Genomic DNA, 20255 nt, shown 5'->3' on the forward strand with positions numbered 1-20255 from the left:
CAATGTAGTTCCTTCGGCTGTTAGTACTGATTGGGAATTACAAATCAAATGATTGCTTTAGTAGCTTTGCATTATTTTAAATCTAAGATTTCATTTCAGTAGTTTCGATTTCATTATAGGGGGACTAGTGTACCTGGGAGGGGTATATTTCCCAGAATACAACACGAGGGGAGGCTGAAATATGACGTTTCTATTTAATCATGGTACCATTAGGGAGGAGATGGGAAGAAAGTGCTAAGCTACCCGAAACATAAACCAAGTCGGCATTTGCGCTGCACCGGTAAATGTTTTCTGTGTTGCATATGTGTTTCTAGTGGAGCCCAGAAAATTGACAAAGTAAAAGTTATCTGCTTCGACGGGAGATTTAGCGATAGACAGCCAGTCAAACTAACGTTAGCTGGCTAGCTAGCACTACGTTAGTTCACAGATTTTTAGCTAACAGTAACGTTGCCTAACTTGTTAGCTAGTAACGTTCGATATCTAAGCATAACATACCCTGCTTGTTGTTTTACTCTGCATGCTTAGTAGCTGCTTATCATGCACTTGTTCATTGGTATTATAGCTAGTCTGAAACGTTGATTAACGTTAGCTAGATTGACATTATTTCCAACGAACACAATCGTTCAAGCCAACGTTACGTTAGCTACACGTTAGCAAAATAGCATTGTCAACAAACAGAAAATAGCTGTCACGTTTCCATTAGAGTTAAACACTTTTACATAGCATGTTAACTAGCGAGACATTTACATGTTAACGTTAGCAAAATAGCTAAGTTAGTTAATTGAACTGTCATGTCGATCGAAGTCAACTAGCTAACTATTGATATATTTATTTAGCTAATGTTATCTAGTTATTACGAACGTTATCAGGATGGAAGTTGGTTGTCCTTGCAACGCTAAAGTTAGCTGCCCAACGAACGTTAGCTACCTAGCCAAATAATTACAACTATTCACAAACGCTCTAGCTACTAGTGATGCCGTCGCGCTGTATGGAGCCTTTAGTCAAAAGGCGAAATCACAGATGAGTGTGACATGCCATCTTTAGATTGTCTCCTGAAAGTGTTTGTAAATATTGTTGGTGTAATACACACTGTCCATGATAAATCAACTTTGGCTGGCACCACTGTGCTGTCAAACGAAATTAGGAAGTTCTAGAACTCCATGGGTGGCGAGATGGTTAGTGCCATACAGAACATTCAAATGAAACCAAATCAAATGTTATTTGTCACATGCTTTGTAAGCAACAGGCAGACTAACTGTGAAATGCTTACTTTACGACCCTTCCCAACAATGCAGAGAAGAAAATATAGAACAATAACACTAGGAATAAATACACAATGAGTAACTTGGCTATATACACAGGGTACCAGTACCGAGGCTGTGTACATATAGACTCCCTATGTATATATGGGCTCATGAGCAGTCTAAGGCACTGTATCTCAGTGCAAGAGTCATCGCTGCAGTCCCTGGTTCGAATCCAGGCTGCATCACATCTGGCCGTGATTGGGAGTCCCATAGAGCGGCGCACAATTGGCCCGGCTTTGGCTGGGGTAGGCCATCATTGTAAATAAGAATTTGTTCTTAACTGACAATATAGGTAGAAATAAAACAAAAAGTGTGAGTGTGTAGGTAGGAATAAAGTGACTAGGCGACAGGAGAGATCATAAACTGTATCAGCAGCTTATGGAATTAGTCAAAATAGTGTAAAAACGGTCAATACAAATACTCTGGGTAGCTATTTGGTAAAATATTTAACTACCGTATTTAGTGTTCTTATAGATTATGGGTAGAAGCTGTTCAGGGTCTTGTTGGTTCCAGACTTTGTTCTTCGGTCCAGCTTCTCGTGTGGTAGCAGAGAGAGCAGTCTGACTTGTGTGGCTGGAGTCTTTGACAATTTTTAGGGACTTCCTCTGACACCGCCTGGTATAGAGGTCCATTTGGGTGTTATTGGATTTATTTGCTATATGTTAGCCACTGACACATTTTCTACATCGAATTAGTAGCCTTCTGCAGTTGAGCTGGCTCCTCATTGGAAATGGTTCAAATCTACCCATATAATTCATACAACAAATTCCATTTATAGCTACATCAAGACATTCCAATGCATTGTAGAGAATAGATGAGTTTTATCATATCACTCCAGCATTAGGGAATAGGTATAACTGTCCACCTTTTAGACAAGTGTTTGTTATGGTGCTATGCATGGCATGTTTGAAGATGACGAGTAGCCTACACTATACCACTTTAGTAACCAAACTTTAGGCTATAGATTTGGTGGTTTTTAACTGGGACTGCCAGATAACTGTTCAGGTATCTTCTCTAGCTGCATTCTCAACAGTTAGGCGTTTGCTTCTAGAGCAAGTGTTCCATGCTTGTCTTTGGCATAAAAATAGCTGCTCTGCACTGTCCCACTTTACCTACCTTTTGCAATACTCAAACAAATAACTTTCCAAGTATCTATATTCTGGTCTTGGAAGGTGGAAAGATTATCCTCAAGTGTCAAAGCCTTTTTATTTTTCCCCTCAAATTTCCTGTTAACAGTATTTTATTTGGAGTCACGTAGGCCTTCCCCTTTTGGCCAAATAGCTACTGCATTAGTCCAGGTCACTGACTGAAGCTAGGCTCTAGCTACTTTCATTGCAAGGAATCATAATTTGTTATATTCTTTACTTCAATGGCTCTAGACGTAGCAAGCAGAGAGATTGTTTTTGTTAACACAATTGTTTTGAAATTCAGAACGAGGTAGGTCAGCACTCACAACCCTGCATTTAAAATGAACACTTTGATTTTGAAGGGGCACAGCACAACTCCTAATAGCCACCACCCTCACACTTTCCTGTCTATCCTCTTCTGTGCAGGAACAAGTGAGCACGCTGTCCTCTGTGCACACTCACCTACCAGAGGAGGCCAGCCCAGCCGGGACCATGAGCGAGCGTGGCCCTCGCACGGAGGCCTCCATGTTTTTGCAGGTGGAGGTGGACCGCCTCGAGCGAGATGACAAAGAGGACAACGATGAAGACAAGATGGCGCACTACGACGACGACAAAGATGACGACGACCTGATGTCAGCACCCTCGGGCTCCCGCGTCTACGACCGCACTACGGTGCTCATCGAGCAGGACCCCATCCGGCTGGACGAGGAGGGAGAGGAGGACCATGGACACTGCGTCGGGGGGGACCACGACGATGGGGGCACTTTCCTGGTTGATGAGGAGGAGGAGGAGGAAGAGGAGGAAGGCTCTATGACCTTCATGGGCGACCAGGACGGCATGTCGCAGGGATACGTGCATCACACCATCTCGCCCGACCAGATCCAGTTCATCATCAACCCGGGGTCCATGGCCATGCCACGCAACATCGAGGGGGCCACCCTCACCCTGCACTCGGAGTGTCCGGAGACCAAGCAAAGAGAGGTATGTTGGCTTACGTGCCCCCTCCCCGCTGAAATGCGTTATGTGACGCTGTGTGGAGGTCATACAGTGTGTTTGAGGGGATCAGTTTGGGCAAGGCGCATAATCACTAATCTTGATCACATAATGAGTAGTCATTCGGAATGCAAGGTGGTTTGTAGATCAGGGATTTTGCACTGCCTGATTTAAATGTACTTGATCTCAACACACAATTAGCCTAGTGTGTTGTGTTAAGTAAAAATAATAGAGACCCATGTTGAAAGGGAGCAACGTGAGGCGTGAGCAGGGAGAGTAAATTCACTGGGTGAACGAAATGCTTTGATTTGCCTAGTGAGCTACGTTCTCCTCAAGACCTTTCTGCTTCCACATGGTTTCAGTGGTGTAAACTCCTTAAGTAAAAAATATTTTAAGTACTACTTAAGTTGTTTTGTGGGGTATCTGTACGTTATTATTTATATTTTTGACGACTTTTACTTCACTACATTCCTGAAGGAAATAATGTACTTTTTACTCCATACATTTTCCCTGACACCCAAAAGTACTAATTACATTTTGAATGCTTAGCAGGACAGGAAAACGGTCAAATTCACACACTTAAAGAGAAAGTCCCTGGTCATCCCTACTGCATCTGATCTGGCAGACTCACTAAACACAAATGCTTTTTTGTAAATTATGTCTAAGTGTTCCCGTGGTTATCCTTAAATAAAAAAATTAAAATCATGATTAATATAAGGAATTTGAAGTCATTTTTACTTTTGATACTTAAGTATATTTTAACAATTACATTTACTTTTGATACTTAAGTATATTTAAAACCCAAATATAAAGTAGGATTTTACTGGGTGACTTTTACTTGAGTATGACAATTGGTCCTTTTTCCACCACTGTATAGTTTTATATGAGAAATGTTTAACCCCTCCTCTGCTGTGTACAGTACAGCACACATAGTAAATGACTCATCTGAAGCTTGTGCAGTGTCATTATTTGTGTTGTACTTTATGATGGCAGGTCTCGTGGCTTCAGACTTTACGGCTAGCTCTTAATCATTGTGTAAGGCACGCACGCTGGTCTGCAAAAGAGTACAATGGAGCTTGTTGGATGGTTGCACCTCTAGGCTATTTCTTCCTAAAAATGCAAAGCAGAACCGTAACAACAGGCTAGCTCAGGGTCGCACCAGTGGTCAGTTCAACACTACTCCTAACCAATCACTATGAGGCCCGGCCAAATATTGCACCCTCAATGCAACAAAGTTCCTGTTTGTTACCAGGGTCCCCCTTTGTCACCATGTTGGCCAGTGCCATTAGGGTCCTTGTGCTGTCTTTGTGTTGAGTGCTCTGCTGGAGCCAGACCACTCCCCCTCCTAGCCTAGCTACTTGCATGATGTCATTGAGGGAGAGAAAATGCATTTTGCTTACTTACAATTGGATTTATGAAATCTCCTCTACAGACTCTGAGCCAAAGATGCAATCACCCCAAACTATTGTTCCTCTCCCAACTTATGATTTGGCATTCGTTCATGTTACTTCTCCAAAATGTGTGTCCTCCTCATTTCCTTTTGACTTTTGTCATAATTGCAGATGTGGATGCCAAACATTGCAGATGTTATTTTCAATGTTTCTCTAGCCTAGGTGTTCTAGATGTCTCAATGCAACACAAAGCAGTCCTTAGCATACCATTTGAATAGGCCTTGCAGAATTCTTACATACCATTTCAGTAGGCCTTGCAGCATTCTTACATACCATTTCAGTAGGCTTTTCAGCATTCTTACATACCATTTCAGTAGGCTTTGCAGCATCTAGTTCCATTAGACACTCTGTGTAGCCTACTACTGGAGAGCTCTTTCCCCGCTGTGCATGTGGGAGGCGATGGCATGCCAATCTAGTTAACCTGTGTGATTTGAAGTGACGCTGCAGAAGTGGGGGAGTCAGTCGTGAAGCTGTGGGGGTTGAATAACAATACAGTACAGCTGATACGCTGTAGCAGCACTGCAGCCAGGCTCCTCACTGTGGGGTGCATGTTCATGCTTCTTACTTCCCTTCCTTCGCTCTTGTGTTAGAAAAAATATAGATATAATTACACTCTTTATGCACATTCACAAGACCTTACACACTCACGCACACACTCACGCACACACACTCACTTAATTTGCTCACACACACACATAACATGCACACGTTTATTCTGACTCTACACGCATGCACACATTCATCATATACGCTGCTACTACTCTGTTTATCATATGTCCTGATGCCTAGTCACCTTACCCCTATACATATCTACCTCTATCACTCGAGTACACTCCCTGCAGATTGTGAATATGGTATTGGAACTGATCCTGTATATAGCTTCTTACTTTCTCATGTTCTATTTCTTGTTGTGTTTTTGCTCTACCTTATGTTATTTTTACAACATTGATATTGATTCCTGCATTGTTGGGTTTAGAGCTTGCAATAAATCATTTCACTGTACTTGTGCACATGACATTGGTTGTGCTATTCATTCAGGTTTGTCCGTCATTAGGCCTAGTATCGCCAAGGGACGGGTTATGCTGGGTTGTATTCATTAGTGCACAATGTAGCAAAACATTTTCCAACGGACAAGTTCAGGTAATCCTTCCATAATTCAGTCAGTTTTATTCCGTTTGGTCCCTGATGAATATGACCTCCGGCTGGGGGTTCTCCTTCTATCTCCTCCTTAAATATAGGCCAACAGTTGTCTTAGCCATCTCCCGCTGCGTTTCTGTTAGGCTCCAGTGATTTGTAGTGTCATGTGGAGACTGCTAGTGGACCAGTTGTCATGGCTGGAATCCATCCTTTTGGAGAAATAATAGAGGACCGCTAGCTCTAAAAAAAAATAATAATAACTTGAATTGGACAGGCTGCCTCACTATTGTCTAGTAGGGCCTCTCTGTGTGCAATGTGGCTATCCAGGAGTTATGTAAGCCGTTGTTGCCTATTTATTAAGGGAAAAGAGAGTTGTTTTTACGAGGTCAGGGCTGGTTGACATTCTCTTGAAATTTGCGTAACAAAGCGTTTTTATTTTATTTTTACTCCTAGTCCACAACAGGATCAAGGAATTAAGTTATGGGGTATAATGCTAGCTCTGAAAATAGATTTGTTTTGATGGGGGGGGTTAAAGCTTGGATGGGAAGGCTTTGTGTTGTGACAATGTAGGCTAGTGTGTTCTATGGGTATACGAAGGAGGGGAAAGGAGCCGGCTTTATTCTCTCCCGGGGCCTTTTGTGTGAGAGCAGAACAGAGCCATAAGACAGACGGACTGCCACGGCCTCTGAATGCAGAGACTGCTGAGTTGAAACACGGTGCACAGCAAAATTAGTCCGATGGAAATGGATGGGGGGGGTGTCAAGTCACTGATGTCATGTGCTCTTACCCGCTCATGCACCATGTCATTGTTGCCTGTGTAAACATACCCCGTTTGTTTCTCACTCTGGCTCTCATCCTATCGCCTCGCCTCCTTCTCAACCATATTGGAGGAGGAGTTGGTCCAAGGTCCCCCCCCCTCAGTCCTTATTATCCAAAGTCTTTTGAGAGGCGAGGAGAGATGTCGCAAAGAATCAAGGAAAGATTAATTAAGAAAAAGTAATTGTCGTCTTGTTTGTCATTCAGGTGAAGCGGTACCAGTGTATGTTTGAGGGCTGCACACGGACCTACAGCACGGCGGGCAACCTGCGCACACACCAGAAGACCCACCGGGGCGAGTACACGTTTGTGTGCAACCAGTTGGGCTGCGGCAAGGCCTTCCTCACCTCCTACAGCCTGAAGATCCACGTGCGCGTTCACACCAAGGAGAAGCCCTTTGAGTGCGACGTGCAGGGCTGTGAGAAGGCCTTCAACACTCTGTACAGGTGAGGCACGACTAACACAAAGTTTACCAGCTGCATGTCGAAATATTCCCAGACATGCTGACTAATCGGATGGCTATCTATCTACAGGTAACTGCCAAGATAAAGGAAACGCCAACATAAAGTGTCTTAATAGGGTGTTGGGCAACCATGAGCCGCCATAACAGCGTCAGTGCACCTTGGCATAGATTCTACAAGTGTCTGGAACTCTATTGGAGGAATGCAACAGCGTTCTTCCACCAGAAATTCCACCATATTTGGTGTTTTGTTGATGGTGGTGGAAAACTGTCTCAGGCGCCACTCCAGAATCTATCATATGTGTTCAATTGGGTTGAGAGCTGGTGACTGAGAGACACACACACACCCTTTAAGCTCTTTGAAAGTTACTGAGATCTCTTATTGTAGTCATGGTAGCCAAAATAATGGGCAACTGGGTGTTTTTATTTATGGCCCTAAGTATGATGGGATTTTAATTGCTTAATTAACTCAGGAACCACACCTGTGTGGAAGCACTTGCTTTCAGTATACTTTGTTTCCCTCATTTACTCAAGTGTTTCCTTTATTTTGGCAGTTACCTGTATATGTAGGCCTATACTAAAGATGGATAGATAATAGATCAAAGGTAACAGGTAATAAATGACATGTAAAATAGATAATAACTAAGATAATGGATACAATATAAAAAAAATATGTAAAGTGACATATCTAGCCTACACTTGGGGCCTAAAATGTATTTTTTGGTCCATCATCCACAGCCACTCAGATGCTTTACCATAAGAAAAAAAAACGCAAAACAACAGATGACCATGCTTGTTAATTTTCTTAAACAAGAAATGTATTAGAAGTAATGTGGTATATTACTTCATTTCATTATTTTATCCAAAATGTTCAGCAGCCTCTTTTAAGGGTGGAAGGTTTACCGTGGTAATGGGGCCACTTGAGTCGTGTCACACGTGTGTCTGTGATTTGGGATCAGACAAGGGCGTCTCGTCTGTATCAGTTGAAGCAGCAGACTCAACTAATGTTGAAAAACAACCGAGCTTGTGAACAAAACAATGTAAATAGCCAATAAACACGAGGACAAAGACTAAATTAGACACATTTTCCATTTTTACCCCCCGTCCCAGTAAGCAAAATCGTGTAAAATTTTAAAAAAAAAACTATTTTTCAGACATTGAAGAGACGTTCAAATTAGGTTCTGAATGAAATGTGAAAATATACATATTTTCCGGATGTTGAAATCAGGCAATTTTGGGGGTTTTAATTGAAAGTTGAAAATAAGTCATTTATAGATGTCTATGTTTGGGCCCAAATCAAGGCTGGTTTAGACCTTACAAAATCTGAACCAAACATAGACGGGAATGAACAGGCAAAATATTTTGCGCCCTGCCTACAAAAAGTGGCCACTGCTTATCAAAAGGTGGCATCAGTGCTCACCTAAAAAGCCAATATGCCACTGGTTGAGAGAAATTGTCATTATTTTGGGGCAGAAATAAGTTAGGTTTTATGTTTAGTTGTTGGAGGTGCATATTGGCCAGTTTGGCTCAGAAAATGCCGCCCTCGTCAATCTGCCGCCATAAACGGAAGCCTAATGAGCGGGCTGGCCGTGTGTTTGCAGTGCCACCAAAAATGAATCTATCAGCGTTCACTCTGTGCGCACAGCTCCCCTGCCAGGCAGTGTTGCTACACGAGGTGGGATATTGGATTAAAACAGCACAAATAATTTGGAAACGCTACTGCAGCATCTTTCTAACCCGCAGATGCTCATACTTGACTTTTGACTATTTTTATTTACGAATGTAAAGCTCTCACTGTAGAGCCGTGCAAGTTGTTGGTGAAATAGACATTCTTACCTGCCAATCTAAATCTACCTGCATGTGGCAGGTGTTGATTTTATCCCCTGCCTACACCCATTCAGAGGTATTCTTCCATAGTAGATTAGCAAACAATGTGTAGGTTTTAGGACTGTGACACTCATGGTGTTTTGGTTGACTGTTATTGGTCAACTAATTAATCGATGTCACGGTAATAACTGTTCTAATAGCAAAACTTTTCCCATCTTCAGTCAGCCGTTAGTTCCACAAAAAAAACTGTCTAGTTTTATGACGGTCTTCGCCCATAACTGTCAATTACTTCATTTCTTTCTTCATTCATTCAGTCTGAGATTGCATAAATAAGGATGTATCAAAAAAAGAGGATGTGCTTGCTTTTCTTATCTACAGCACAGTTTGTCTGTAGGCCCAAGCGTTTTGTCAGTCCAAGTACTGAACAGTGCTTTTATGCATTGTTGGGTGTTCTAGCCTAATATCAAATCAAAGTCCAATTTTATTAGTCACATAAGCTGAATACAACAGGTGTAGGTAGACCTTACAGTGATATGGACTTTGTTTTATCTCGCAATTTAGTTTTCTAATTTGACTGAGTTCTTGATTTTGTAGTGTCTGCTGCATTTAGCTTCTTCAGTTTCGCACTCAATGAAGGCATTATAAATGGAGGCCCTCAGCCAGGCCAGTAGTAGGCTAGTCAGCCAGTGGCTCCAGTGTTGACATTGAACCGAAGGCCACTGAGACAGGCGGTAGTGGAAGCGTGCCACCATCGACTCCCCTGTCAGGGTCCATTCATCAACACAGCCAAACCAATGTGTAGTTTCCCCCTAATTTTGGTTTTCCATTGCTTCCCCAAATCAACATGACCCTGGATTGTGTCCTTAAAGTTTTTAAAGCAAGATTAGGTTGTTATTTTCCAATTTGGTCTCTTTCTCTGAGGTGCTACCTAATCTTCCAGGCCCATGTGTTTGCACGTTAAGTCTGCTGTGTTCTAATGTTTTTGGAATGTTTATTTAATTCAAGACGGTGAGAACATTTTCAGCAGTTCAATATTTTTGCTCTTATTAACAGAGCCACGTTTCCACTTGGAAGTAGGCCTACCATTTTAAATGTCAATTATTATATTTGTAGTAAAGGATTAAAATTCGACTAGAGGAGCGCACCATTTTTTTTACCCTTAAGTTTTTGATTTTATACTGTAACTATCCGGTCCGGACAACTGCTTCCTGCTTCTCGATTGGCTCTCGTTCACTGAGGTTGAAAACATAAACAATAGTACACAACTTCACGTCCATGCAACTTTTTTTGGTGGGGGGGTTATGACATGGTTAGAGAGCAGTAATAAGCTATCTCTAAGACATGCTCTTCAAAAACTACAAGGAAATTGAATTTATCGCCCAAACGTTACACGAGGCTCCTTTTTAAATCTTCCCCGGTGGTTGATTGTAATTATCTCCTCTCGGCAGACTGAAAGCGCACCAGAGACTGCACACGGGGAAGACGTTCAACTGCGAATCGGAGGGATGCACAAAGTACTTTACCACACTCAGTGACCTGAGGAAGCACATTCGCACTCATACAGGGGAGAAACCATTCCGGTGAGTTCTCCCGACTCCACGCACCCACTGTGGTTCATATTTCACAAGGGGAGGAAGACCGCTGCCTTGGAAATAAAGCAAGGACATTATCTGGTCATGTTTGAATGAGGATGCCTTTAACTTGATATGAGATCTTCTATGCATATAAACAAATGTGGGGGAAAATGCACATTGAGGGGATTATATCTTTCATCTGTTCTGATTAGTTAGATAAATGGTTTTGTATTTGAAGAACAGTGAGGGGCATGACACTGTTTGTGGCACACCAACATTTTTATGCACCGGCTTTTCTAATTTCCGCATTTTTAAGTTATTCTTCGTCAGCTTAATCTCCACATGTTTTTCTCTATTGCTGTTTGGCTAACATTGACCGATCATTTGTGTGATCTTCCCTCTAGGTGTGACCATGATGGTTGCGGCAAGGCGTTTGCTGCCAGCCATCACCTAAAGACACACGTGCGGACACACACAGGTACGCTTCACTACTTCTTCTGTTTGGAAAATAAATTCTCAGTCAAATCTCAGAATGACAGTCAACCAATCAGTAATCCACATTCCACACCTCAGAGACAGAGAGTAGCACTCAATATCTCAACATTTTTCAATATTTTATATTAGGAAATGATAGCGTTTGATTTAACATTACTTTTTTAACTTTACTTTTTGATCGTAATTTCCCTTGGCATACGGTGAAGGTTACCCTCTTCCTTCCTCCCTTCCCCCTCGTCTCGCTCCCCCGCTCTTCCCCTCGTCTCGCTCCCCCCGCCCTTCCCCCTCCATCCTTCCTTCCCTTAGGGGAGAAGCCTTTCAATTGTCCCAGCAACGGCTGTGAGAAAGCATTCAGCAGCCAGTACAGTTTGAAGAGTCACGTCAGGGGCCATGGGGACAAGGGCCAGCCCTTCAGTGTCACCCTCACTCACCCCCTGTCCGAGGTGAGCCATACATAAATCAAAACATCTATTTCAGACAGATCATGTGTGGCTCATTTTTGGTAAGAGCATGGCGCTAGCAACGTCATAGCCGTGGGTTTGATTCCCTCTACGGGCCACCAATTTTTTTTAAAGTATGAACCCTACTGTTTGATAAAAGTGGCTGAATAGAGTGTATTGTTACTATTATTAACATGGATTAGCCTGCAAAGTCATTTTAAGATATCCAGTTGTTTTTTTTCATGGGTAAACTCATTTATTTGTACCTATAACATTGTGCCTGCTATCAATACAGTCTGTTTTGAGTGTTTTTATGATCTACATTCTATCCTAATGCATCTTTATGACTTTAGACGGCTTTTGCTCAATAAGGGAAGGCTTCTTGGCTTCTCCAATATCTCGTTCTGTTAATGTTTCTAGGCAGTGGAAAATGTAATTTGGGCCTATTCCTCTCTAATTACAGGATGCAAATCATTCACTGTGCCTCAGTGACTTGAGCCTCATCTCGACTGACTCTGAGCTCAGAGAAAACATCCACAATGTGAGTGTGCGCGCACTATTTCATCAGACCTTATTTGACTTTATAGGTCCTTCTGCTTTTGTCCATGTATGAATAATTTATTTTGTGGTGGGTTACCATGACAGCAAAAACAACCATATTTGTTTTGTTTCTGTATAAAGGATCAATAAAGATTTATTGTAAGACAGACATGTATTATCGTGTAATGCTTTGTTCATCTGTGTTACAGTCTCAGCACTTGGACTTGAACAATGTTACCCCCGTGAGGATCTTCGAGCTCATGTTCCAGAGTCCGGAGAACAGTGTCAGTCAAGACGATGCACATCCTCACGGCAAGTACCCATCACAATCTATAAACTGTAACTCGGGTTGATTTCAGTGCATTTTCAGGCTAACTTTTAATATATTTAATATTTTTCAGAGAGCCTTGTCGAAGCTTTTGGCCAGGAGACTGGTCAGTCCACCATGGGCGATGGATCCACCCCCATCTCCTTCTCATTCTCCCTTGTCCCGTCCTCCTCATCGTCCTGTTCCCACCCACACTATCACCCTCACTACAACACCACCTCCACCACTGTCCTGGAGGCTTCCTCCCAGCTCCCTCTTAGCCAAACCCCCTCTTCCCAACCGCCAGCATCTCCTGCCACCATTAGTAATGTTACCGCAATCAGCTCCACCCAGCCCCTTGCCACCTTCGTACCCTTACCCACTGCCATGCAGACACCAGATATGCCTGCCCCCAACGTGGCGCTGCCGGTCCAGACCACTCCAATAGTACCCTCTGCTGCGCCAGTATTGGTGCCAGGCCTACCCCTCGCCAACGCAGCTCTGGGCACTGTAGTTGCTGCCACCCCCACAGAGACTGTGCCGCTGCCGGCCGTGGCTCACACACACACCGTGCCTTTGGCCAGCAACACCAACCCTGCCCTGGCGCCCCCAGCCTCTGCCCCCACCATCGCCCCAAGTCACAGCCACACCCAGAGCCTGCTGCAGCCCAGCATCGTCATGTCCGACCAGAACCTGCAGTGGATCCTTAACACCGCTGCCAACAGCCAACAGAACCCAGAGCAAGCGGTAAGAGTGCCGGTTTGACATGCCGGTTAACATTGAATTGATCGTTTGGTTGGGTGCTGATGCATTTGTGTGGACATCAATGTTGTTTGTTTCCAGCCACACGGAGGTCCAAAAGTGGAGAAGGTCTTCTTTACCACAGCCATACCAGTAGGAGGCAATTCAGGTGAGATTTGTCCCCTACCTTTACCAATGTGATTATTAACAGCAATAATGCTGCACTGACGCACATTAATAAATACTATAGTATACTGTAGAATAATATACTACACACTGTCGTATCCCTTGATCATGTACAGTACTCACTATTTTTTTATTTATTTCACCTTTATTTAACCAGGTAGGCAAGTTGAGAACAAGTTCTCATTTACAATTGCGACCTGGCCAAGATAATGCAAAGCAGTTCGACACATACAACGACACAGAGTTACACATGGAGTAAAACAAACATACAGTCAATAACACAGTAGAAACAAGTCTATATACGATGTGAGCAAATGAGGTGAGATAAGGGAGGTAAAGGCAAAAAAAAAAAGGCCATGGTGGCAAAGTAAATACAATATAGCAAGTAAAAATAAAATATAGCAAGTAGATTTGCGGTGGAAGAATGGGCAAGTAGAAATAAAAATAATGTCATAATGTCACTATCATTTTGTAGTATATGGTAAAACACTATAGTAAATACTACAGTAATGTCTGCAAAAACACTAGTTTTTAACTATAGCAATACTGCTGTATTTAATGTGCATATAGTCTGCCCATTCCCCTTCCCCATATCCCAATTTGTGCCACCCATAAGTGAGAAACCTACAAATATTGTGTTCCCTTCAGGTTTTAGAAAAGAGTAGAAGCTCTGAACTTTTTGTTCAGACCATGGTCCTACCTACCTACAGGTTATGGAAAATGTGCTCTTTTAGTATTTGTCCAGTAGGTTTCCTCAAGGAGAAAGCTCCCACTTTATGTAAATACTACAGTATACTAATCATGTCCGCACAACAACAAAAAACACTACAGTGAATACTACAATAAATTCAGCGAAAACATTATAGTAAATACTATAGTATGTATACCATATTATAAACTGATTTGGCAGAAAGCCGTGGTATATCAGACCGTATACCACGGCTATGACAACACATTTATTTTTACTGTTCTAATTATGTTGGTAACCAGTTTATAATAGCAATAAGGCACCTCGGAGGTTTGTGGTATATGGCCAATATACCACGGCTAAAGGCTGTGTCCAGGCACTCCACGTTGCATCATGCATAATAACAGCCCTTAGCTGTGGTTTCTTGGCCATATACCACACCTCCTCTGGCTTTATTGCTTAAGTATACTACAGAATTATATAGTAAGTACTGTAGTATTTTTTCATGTGGGGTAGCCTACCAATGTTTAATGAATCAGGATATTTAAAAAGCAAACTCGTCCGTCATTTAGAAAAGTCCATGTTGAATGTATTTACATGGCACATTCATTTGATGTCCCCTAGTAGCATTTGAATTAAATTTGAATTACAAAGGATTGGATGTAATTATTGGACAGCTGGCTTGGTCTGTAGTTATGCTATAGCTCCTGTTTGTGTTCATTAGGGTACATTGTATTTCAAAGTGTTGTACAAAAGAAAAAGAAAACGGGCGTTTCTTATTGAAGAGTTCACTGGGTTTTGGACCGTTTTCTTCTGTTTCGTGCCTAATGAAATGCAACCCTTGTTTTGTAATGTGTTACAGGCAACTCTGTCCAGCAGATCGGCCTCAGCCTGCCCGTCATCATCATCAAACAGGAGGAGTCCTGCCAGTGCCAGTGTGCCTGCAGGGACTCTTCTAAAGACAAGCTCTCGAACAAGAGCAGCAACGCCTCGGCAGCACCACAACAACAGCCCACAGTGCTCCCCGCTCCTCTACCACCCTCTGCTCCCGTGGCACTGCCCTTTTCCCCCGTACTCCCCCCGGCACCCTCTTCCCCCTTGTGCTGCCTCCCACCGCTCACCTCGGAAGTGAACGAGTCCCCTCCTCTTCCCCAAACAGGAGCGGTACTAGGACCGGGTAGCCCCTCGACCTCTGTACAGACGATCCCCCCAGGGGTGGCCACGGCGACCACCAACCCCCCTCCTATCACGTCCATAGTGGCCAAACCATCCGTGTCGGAATTCCTGTCCCTGCAGAGCCCCGAGAGCACGGCCAACATCGAGGCTCTGCTACTGGTGACCAGCAATGATGACTTCACTCTGGCCACCGCTGGCACTAGCACCACCACCAACCCCTAGTGGACACTCAGGCTTCGTCCCTATTCTCCACTCTTCTCTTGCATACTCCCAGTCATAGATTTAAAATAATTTTTGTGTAAGCGTTGGGCAGAGGGAGTTTCTACCATTGTTAAATTAAAGGGAGTGTGCATATGCACATATTAGGAGAGGATATAGAATCAGGACGCAGCCGTACTAGCCGATTTACCCACTACGCATCCGCTTTTCAAGTATTGTAAGTGAAACTTAATGAGGGGGCTTATTTTGAAAAAGCAGCTAAATGCATGCCAGTCAAGAAAAGTGTTCTTAATTAGCTGGCTCTCCATCAAACAAGACAAGGTCCTAAGCACTGATCATTTGAAAGGCCCGAGGAACTATTGTGTGCTTCTAATATGGCGTGAAGCTGATTCCTGAGAGCAACAAAACATTGTCTATATCCATGTACTGTACAATAGTTCTTAACTGTAACTATTATGATTACTTGGTAAGTGATTGACCAGAATGCACTGCATGTGAAGTGAATTGGAATTTCATCAACTATATTTCCTACAAGGAATTAGTGTTGCCATTCCCTTAAAAGCAATGTCTTGCTAATGCCATAATGTGAAGAGTAATTTCCAGTGTTTTACCTAAATTAGCTAGTGTAGTCCAGATCATTGTTTTGTCTTTTGTCTCACTTTGTTCGTTTTTGTCTTTCTTTACAGGCATATTTACTAATTGAAAAAGATATTGCCTGTGACGCAATTTGCTTGCCTTTTAAATATAATTTAGAAGTAAATGCATTAGTAATAAGCCTATAACTTAATATTTAATTTGTCAATAATATTTTATTTATTGGAGAGAAAAAAAATCTAAATCTCTGACCTTAGACTGTCATCAAGTCACAGCTTATTCATCATCATTGTAATCATTGTTAATTTATTCCACTTTTCGCCCAAGGTTTCTTTTTTAGTCCCCCCCCATGTTACTGATTTTTGTTTTATGGAGCCCCTCTCAGTCTGTTTCAGAAAGCTGTTTCAACACAACGCAATTAATTGTATATCAAGGTTGTCAAAAGTCCTAAATTGAGTTTTGGTCAGCAAAACCTCTTCACAATGAAATCATGAATCAATTATGAAAATAATTGCTCACGACACTGTTTCTCTATGAATTATGACGCACTCAGGGATGCATCATGGCATATCTCATTTATACAGCTTGAGATTTTCCTTTATTTAATAAGAGATTGTCCATTTTGACATTTTAGAAGGCAACTGCCTGGATGCCCATCGATTGTAGTAGCCCCCTTTTTCGGCTGCACTCTCCCCTCTTTGTGCACCGTCTAATATGACTAGTTATCTGCGTTATTACTATGACTATTTAAATACCACTGCTGTCAGAAGGGGTTTCTGAAGGGTGTTGATGATGGTGTAAATACATAACATTTAAATATATGAACACTTATTCCTTCAGATTGTTTAAGAATGTATTTGTTTTGTATATACATTTTGAATATGTAGACTTGAACCTTGGAGACTAAAGACAATACCCCCTGCGCTGCCCTTTGTCTTTGCATTCTGCCCCCATGCAGATGCTCTCACATCTTATGCAGAAGAGTTTAAAATGAAGCCTAATAATGGTTAGTTTTAGGGCCACTGGCTACTGTGCAGTCAACATAGTATTTATTTTCAAATGCAAGTGTAAGTAACTTTCTTAGAGTATATGACAATATTGTTTCACATGGGACATAATGCAATGATTATAACTAAAAAATTGGAGAGAAGGCATTATGCCCAAATATCATGTGTAGAGCAACCTTGCCTTACTACAGGATATCTCACTTGCTGTGGCTTACTGAGCAGTCTCCTTGTCTTGTCAATCTTTGCCTATGGCTTGATTTGGACATGCTGCTTGATTACATTCTCCTGTTTATCTAGTCTTGTTCAATGCCTTTTAGCAGCTGTCTACAAGTGGACAAAATTACATTGAAAAGAAATGCTTCATTTTTTTGTTTGAAGATTTAACAGATAAATGTGCCAACAAATCAAATGATCCCAATTATTATTTTTATGTAATTTTTTTGTGAAGATGTTACTGCAGAAATATACTGTAGACTGAAATTGTTTCTCTTGATTCTTTGTAGTACTGTAATGGAGACAACTTATTAATACTTTATTTTACAGATCACTACATCAATGTTGTAGTTGGAAATTAGAATTACATCAACATTTTAATTGCTACTTCACAGGCATTGATTGACAGCAGCTATCATGATCTATTATTTAGCATGTAAAGGGTGACCAAGATCCAACCTAGGCGTCATCATGTATCATAGGATAACAGAGTACGCAGGAAATCTTTATCTGGCAGACCTGAGTAGGAGAAATGTGTAAACTAACATGGGCTTTGCCCTTTTCCTGTTTTGAGATTTAACTGATACCAAAACTTGATGATAACCTGGAATATTGATTAATGTAGTTAGCACTTAAAATTGGGTCCACTAGATTGTGAATTGTGATTTGAGATTGTGGGGTGGCAGGGTAGCCTAGTGGTTAGAGTGTTGGACTAGTAACCGAAAGGTTGCAAGTTCAAATCCCCGTGCTGACAAGGTACAAATCTGTCGTTCTGCCCCTGAACAGGCAGTTAACCCACTGTTCCTAGGCCGTCATTGAAAATAAGAATTTGTTCTTAAACTGACTTGCCTAGTTAAATAAAGGTAAAATAAAAATAAAAAATGTAATCAAATATAATAATTAGTTTCTTATTGATATTTATACTAAATAAAAATATTAACGCAACCATTTTTGAAAGATTTTACAGAGTTAGTTCAGAAAAGGAAATCAGTAAATTTGAAATAAATTCATTAGGCCCTAATGTTTGGATTTCACATGGGTGAGCCAGGCCCAGCCAATCAGAATGAGTTTTTCCCAACAAAAGGGTTTTATTACAGACCTAAATAATCATCAGCTGTCTCGGTGGCTGGTCTCCGTCAATCCCACAGGTGAAGAAGTTGGATGAGGAGGTCCTGGGCTGGCATAGTAACACGTGGTCGGACGTATTGCCAAATTCTCTAAAACGATGGATGTGGCTTATGGTAGAGAAATGAACATTCAATTCTCTGGCAACAGCTCTGGTGGCCATTTCTGCAGTCAGCATGCCAATTGTGCGCTCTCTCAAAACTTGACATCTGTGGCATTATGTACCCAGCATAAGGTGCACCTGTGTAATGAGCATGCTTTTTAGTCAGCTTCTTGATATGCCACACCTGTCAGGTGTATGGATTGACTTGGCAAAGGAGAAATGCCCACTAACAGCGATGTAAACAAATTTATGCACAAAATTAGAGAGAAGCATTTTGGGAGTATGGAACATTTCTTGGATCTTATTTATTTTCATGAAACATGGGACCAACACTTTACATGTTGCATTAATATTTTTGTTCAGTATAGGTATTCCCCCTGACAATGCTGGTCAATAACTAAATGTATTGTAAATATGAATCCTGACCCACCCTCTTACTGCCCTCAACATGTTCACCTCCAATTCGATGCATACCTTTTTAAAGAAAATATCTATGCAATGATTTGACTGCAGTTTTCCTTAAAGTACGAAATGCAACAAAAAAAACCTTACCAACCTTTTACGTCAATGTCTTGGTCCAAGTAATTCTGTTAAATCAATATTCAGGTTTGCTAATGTCAACTTTGAAGGCTCAACTTTCTCATTTGTGAAGCTCCATGTACGTAACCATTTTTGCTCACCAATCTTTCAGTATTCAACTTAGCGGTATGACCAACTTAGCATCCTATTTTGATCACCATGATCATCCATTTTATGTGAAGGTCCAATTTATTATGTGTGATGTATCATGTTTGAGGTGGGGCTGTGAGCCTGGGCATTGAAATGTTTTTTTATTTTTTATTATTATCCCCATTGCTTTCCATTGAATTGTCTCTTTTTTTTTTTTTACATGTACTAGTTTTGCCTCCCATGTGAGTTACCTGGTTAAACACTAACTGGATTTGCTTCGGGAAAAAAATACTACAATATGATTCTGTTGTAAGAATTATTTGTGTCAAATGTTGTACGCTGCATCTTTTTTAAAGTTTTGGGTTAAAGACAATCATATTTTCTTGTGTTCTCATACTGTATGTGCTGTTTTTGCTCAAGTCATCTCAATTAATTTTACGTTAATCTGTAAGGGTGATACAAATTTGGACCCGATTTGTTAGACCCATTGTTAGAATTGAAAGTGCTGGTTCTACCTTTGCTAGAAGATACTGACCCTACTGTTATGCTGGTTTACACTGAGCTGCACTAGACTCAAAATGCAATCATGGTTACATTAAGGCACTGGAGCCAGCACATGATATGGGTGGGAAAACATACCTCAATGCAGGGATGGGATTTGCCACTGTACTCCAAAAAACGGCCCTTTTCATCCTCATGCTAGCTAGCAGTAGCCACTGCAGCCATTGTGGAATGGCACAGATACCCACTAGTTACCACAACCACAAATTGCTTTTCTTAATTTAAGGTAGGCAGTGTGATTAGGTTTAAAATCACAGTTTGAGAAGAGAAAGGGCAGGGTCTATGTCTGTAGTAGCTAGTGATGACCAAGGGCATGTCACATTGAATAAAAAAAGCTAGCTGATTGGCTGACTGCCATTCCAAAATGGCTATGGTGAATACTGCTAGCTAGCAGGAGCACAAAAATTATAAAACTAGCAATATTTCAATCTTCTCTGTGGATCTGTGTAAAGATAAAATTGAGTACAGTAGAATATCCCAGAGGTACGTTTTCCGACACTTG

At 41.6% G+C, this 20255-nt stretch overlaps 1 protein-coding gene and 1 non-coding gene across 2 annotated transcripts; both read left to right on the plus strand.

Annotated features, from left to right (window-relative positions):
• Positions 1–70: 70 nt before the first annotated feature.
• LOC112246607 (metal regulatory transcription factor 1-like) lies at positions 71–18531 on the plus strand. Its single transcript, XM_024415036.2, has 11 exons — positions 71–280; positions 2858–3412; positions 7036–7274; positions 10564–10695; positions 11094–11167; positions 11491–11627; positions 12088–12165; positions 12374–12476; positions 12566–13218; positions 13315–13381; positions 14949–18531. The coding sequence occupies exons 2-11, from the start codon at positions 2924–2926 to the stop codon at positions 15482–15484; spliced, it is 2508 nt and encodes an 835-aa protein (XP_024270804.1). The 5' UTR covers positions 71–280; positions 2858–2923; the 3' UTR covers positions 15485–18531.
• LOC112246639 lies at positions 14117–14169 on the plus strand. The gene has a single exon (XR_002952952.1). It is a non-coding gene; the product is annotated as a U7 small nuclear RNA (small nuclear RNA).
• Positions 18532–20255: the final 1724 nt, after the last annotated feature.

Source organism: Oncorhynchus tshawytscha, linkage group LG03 (assembly GCF_018296145.1).
Source record: "Oncorhynchus tshawytscha isolate Ot180627B linkage group LG03, Otsh_v2.0, whole genome shotgun sequence".
Classification (NCBI taxonomy): Eukaryota; Metazoa; Chordata; class Actinopteri; order Salmoniformes; family Salmonidae; genus Oncorhynchus; species Oncorhynchus tshawytscha.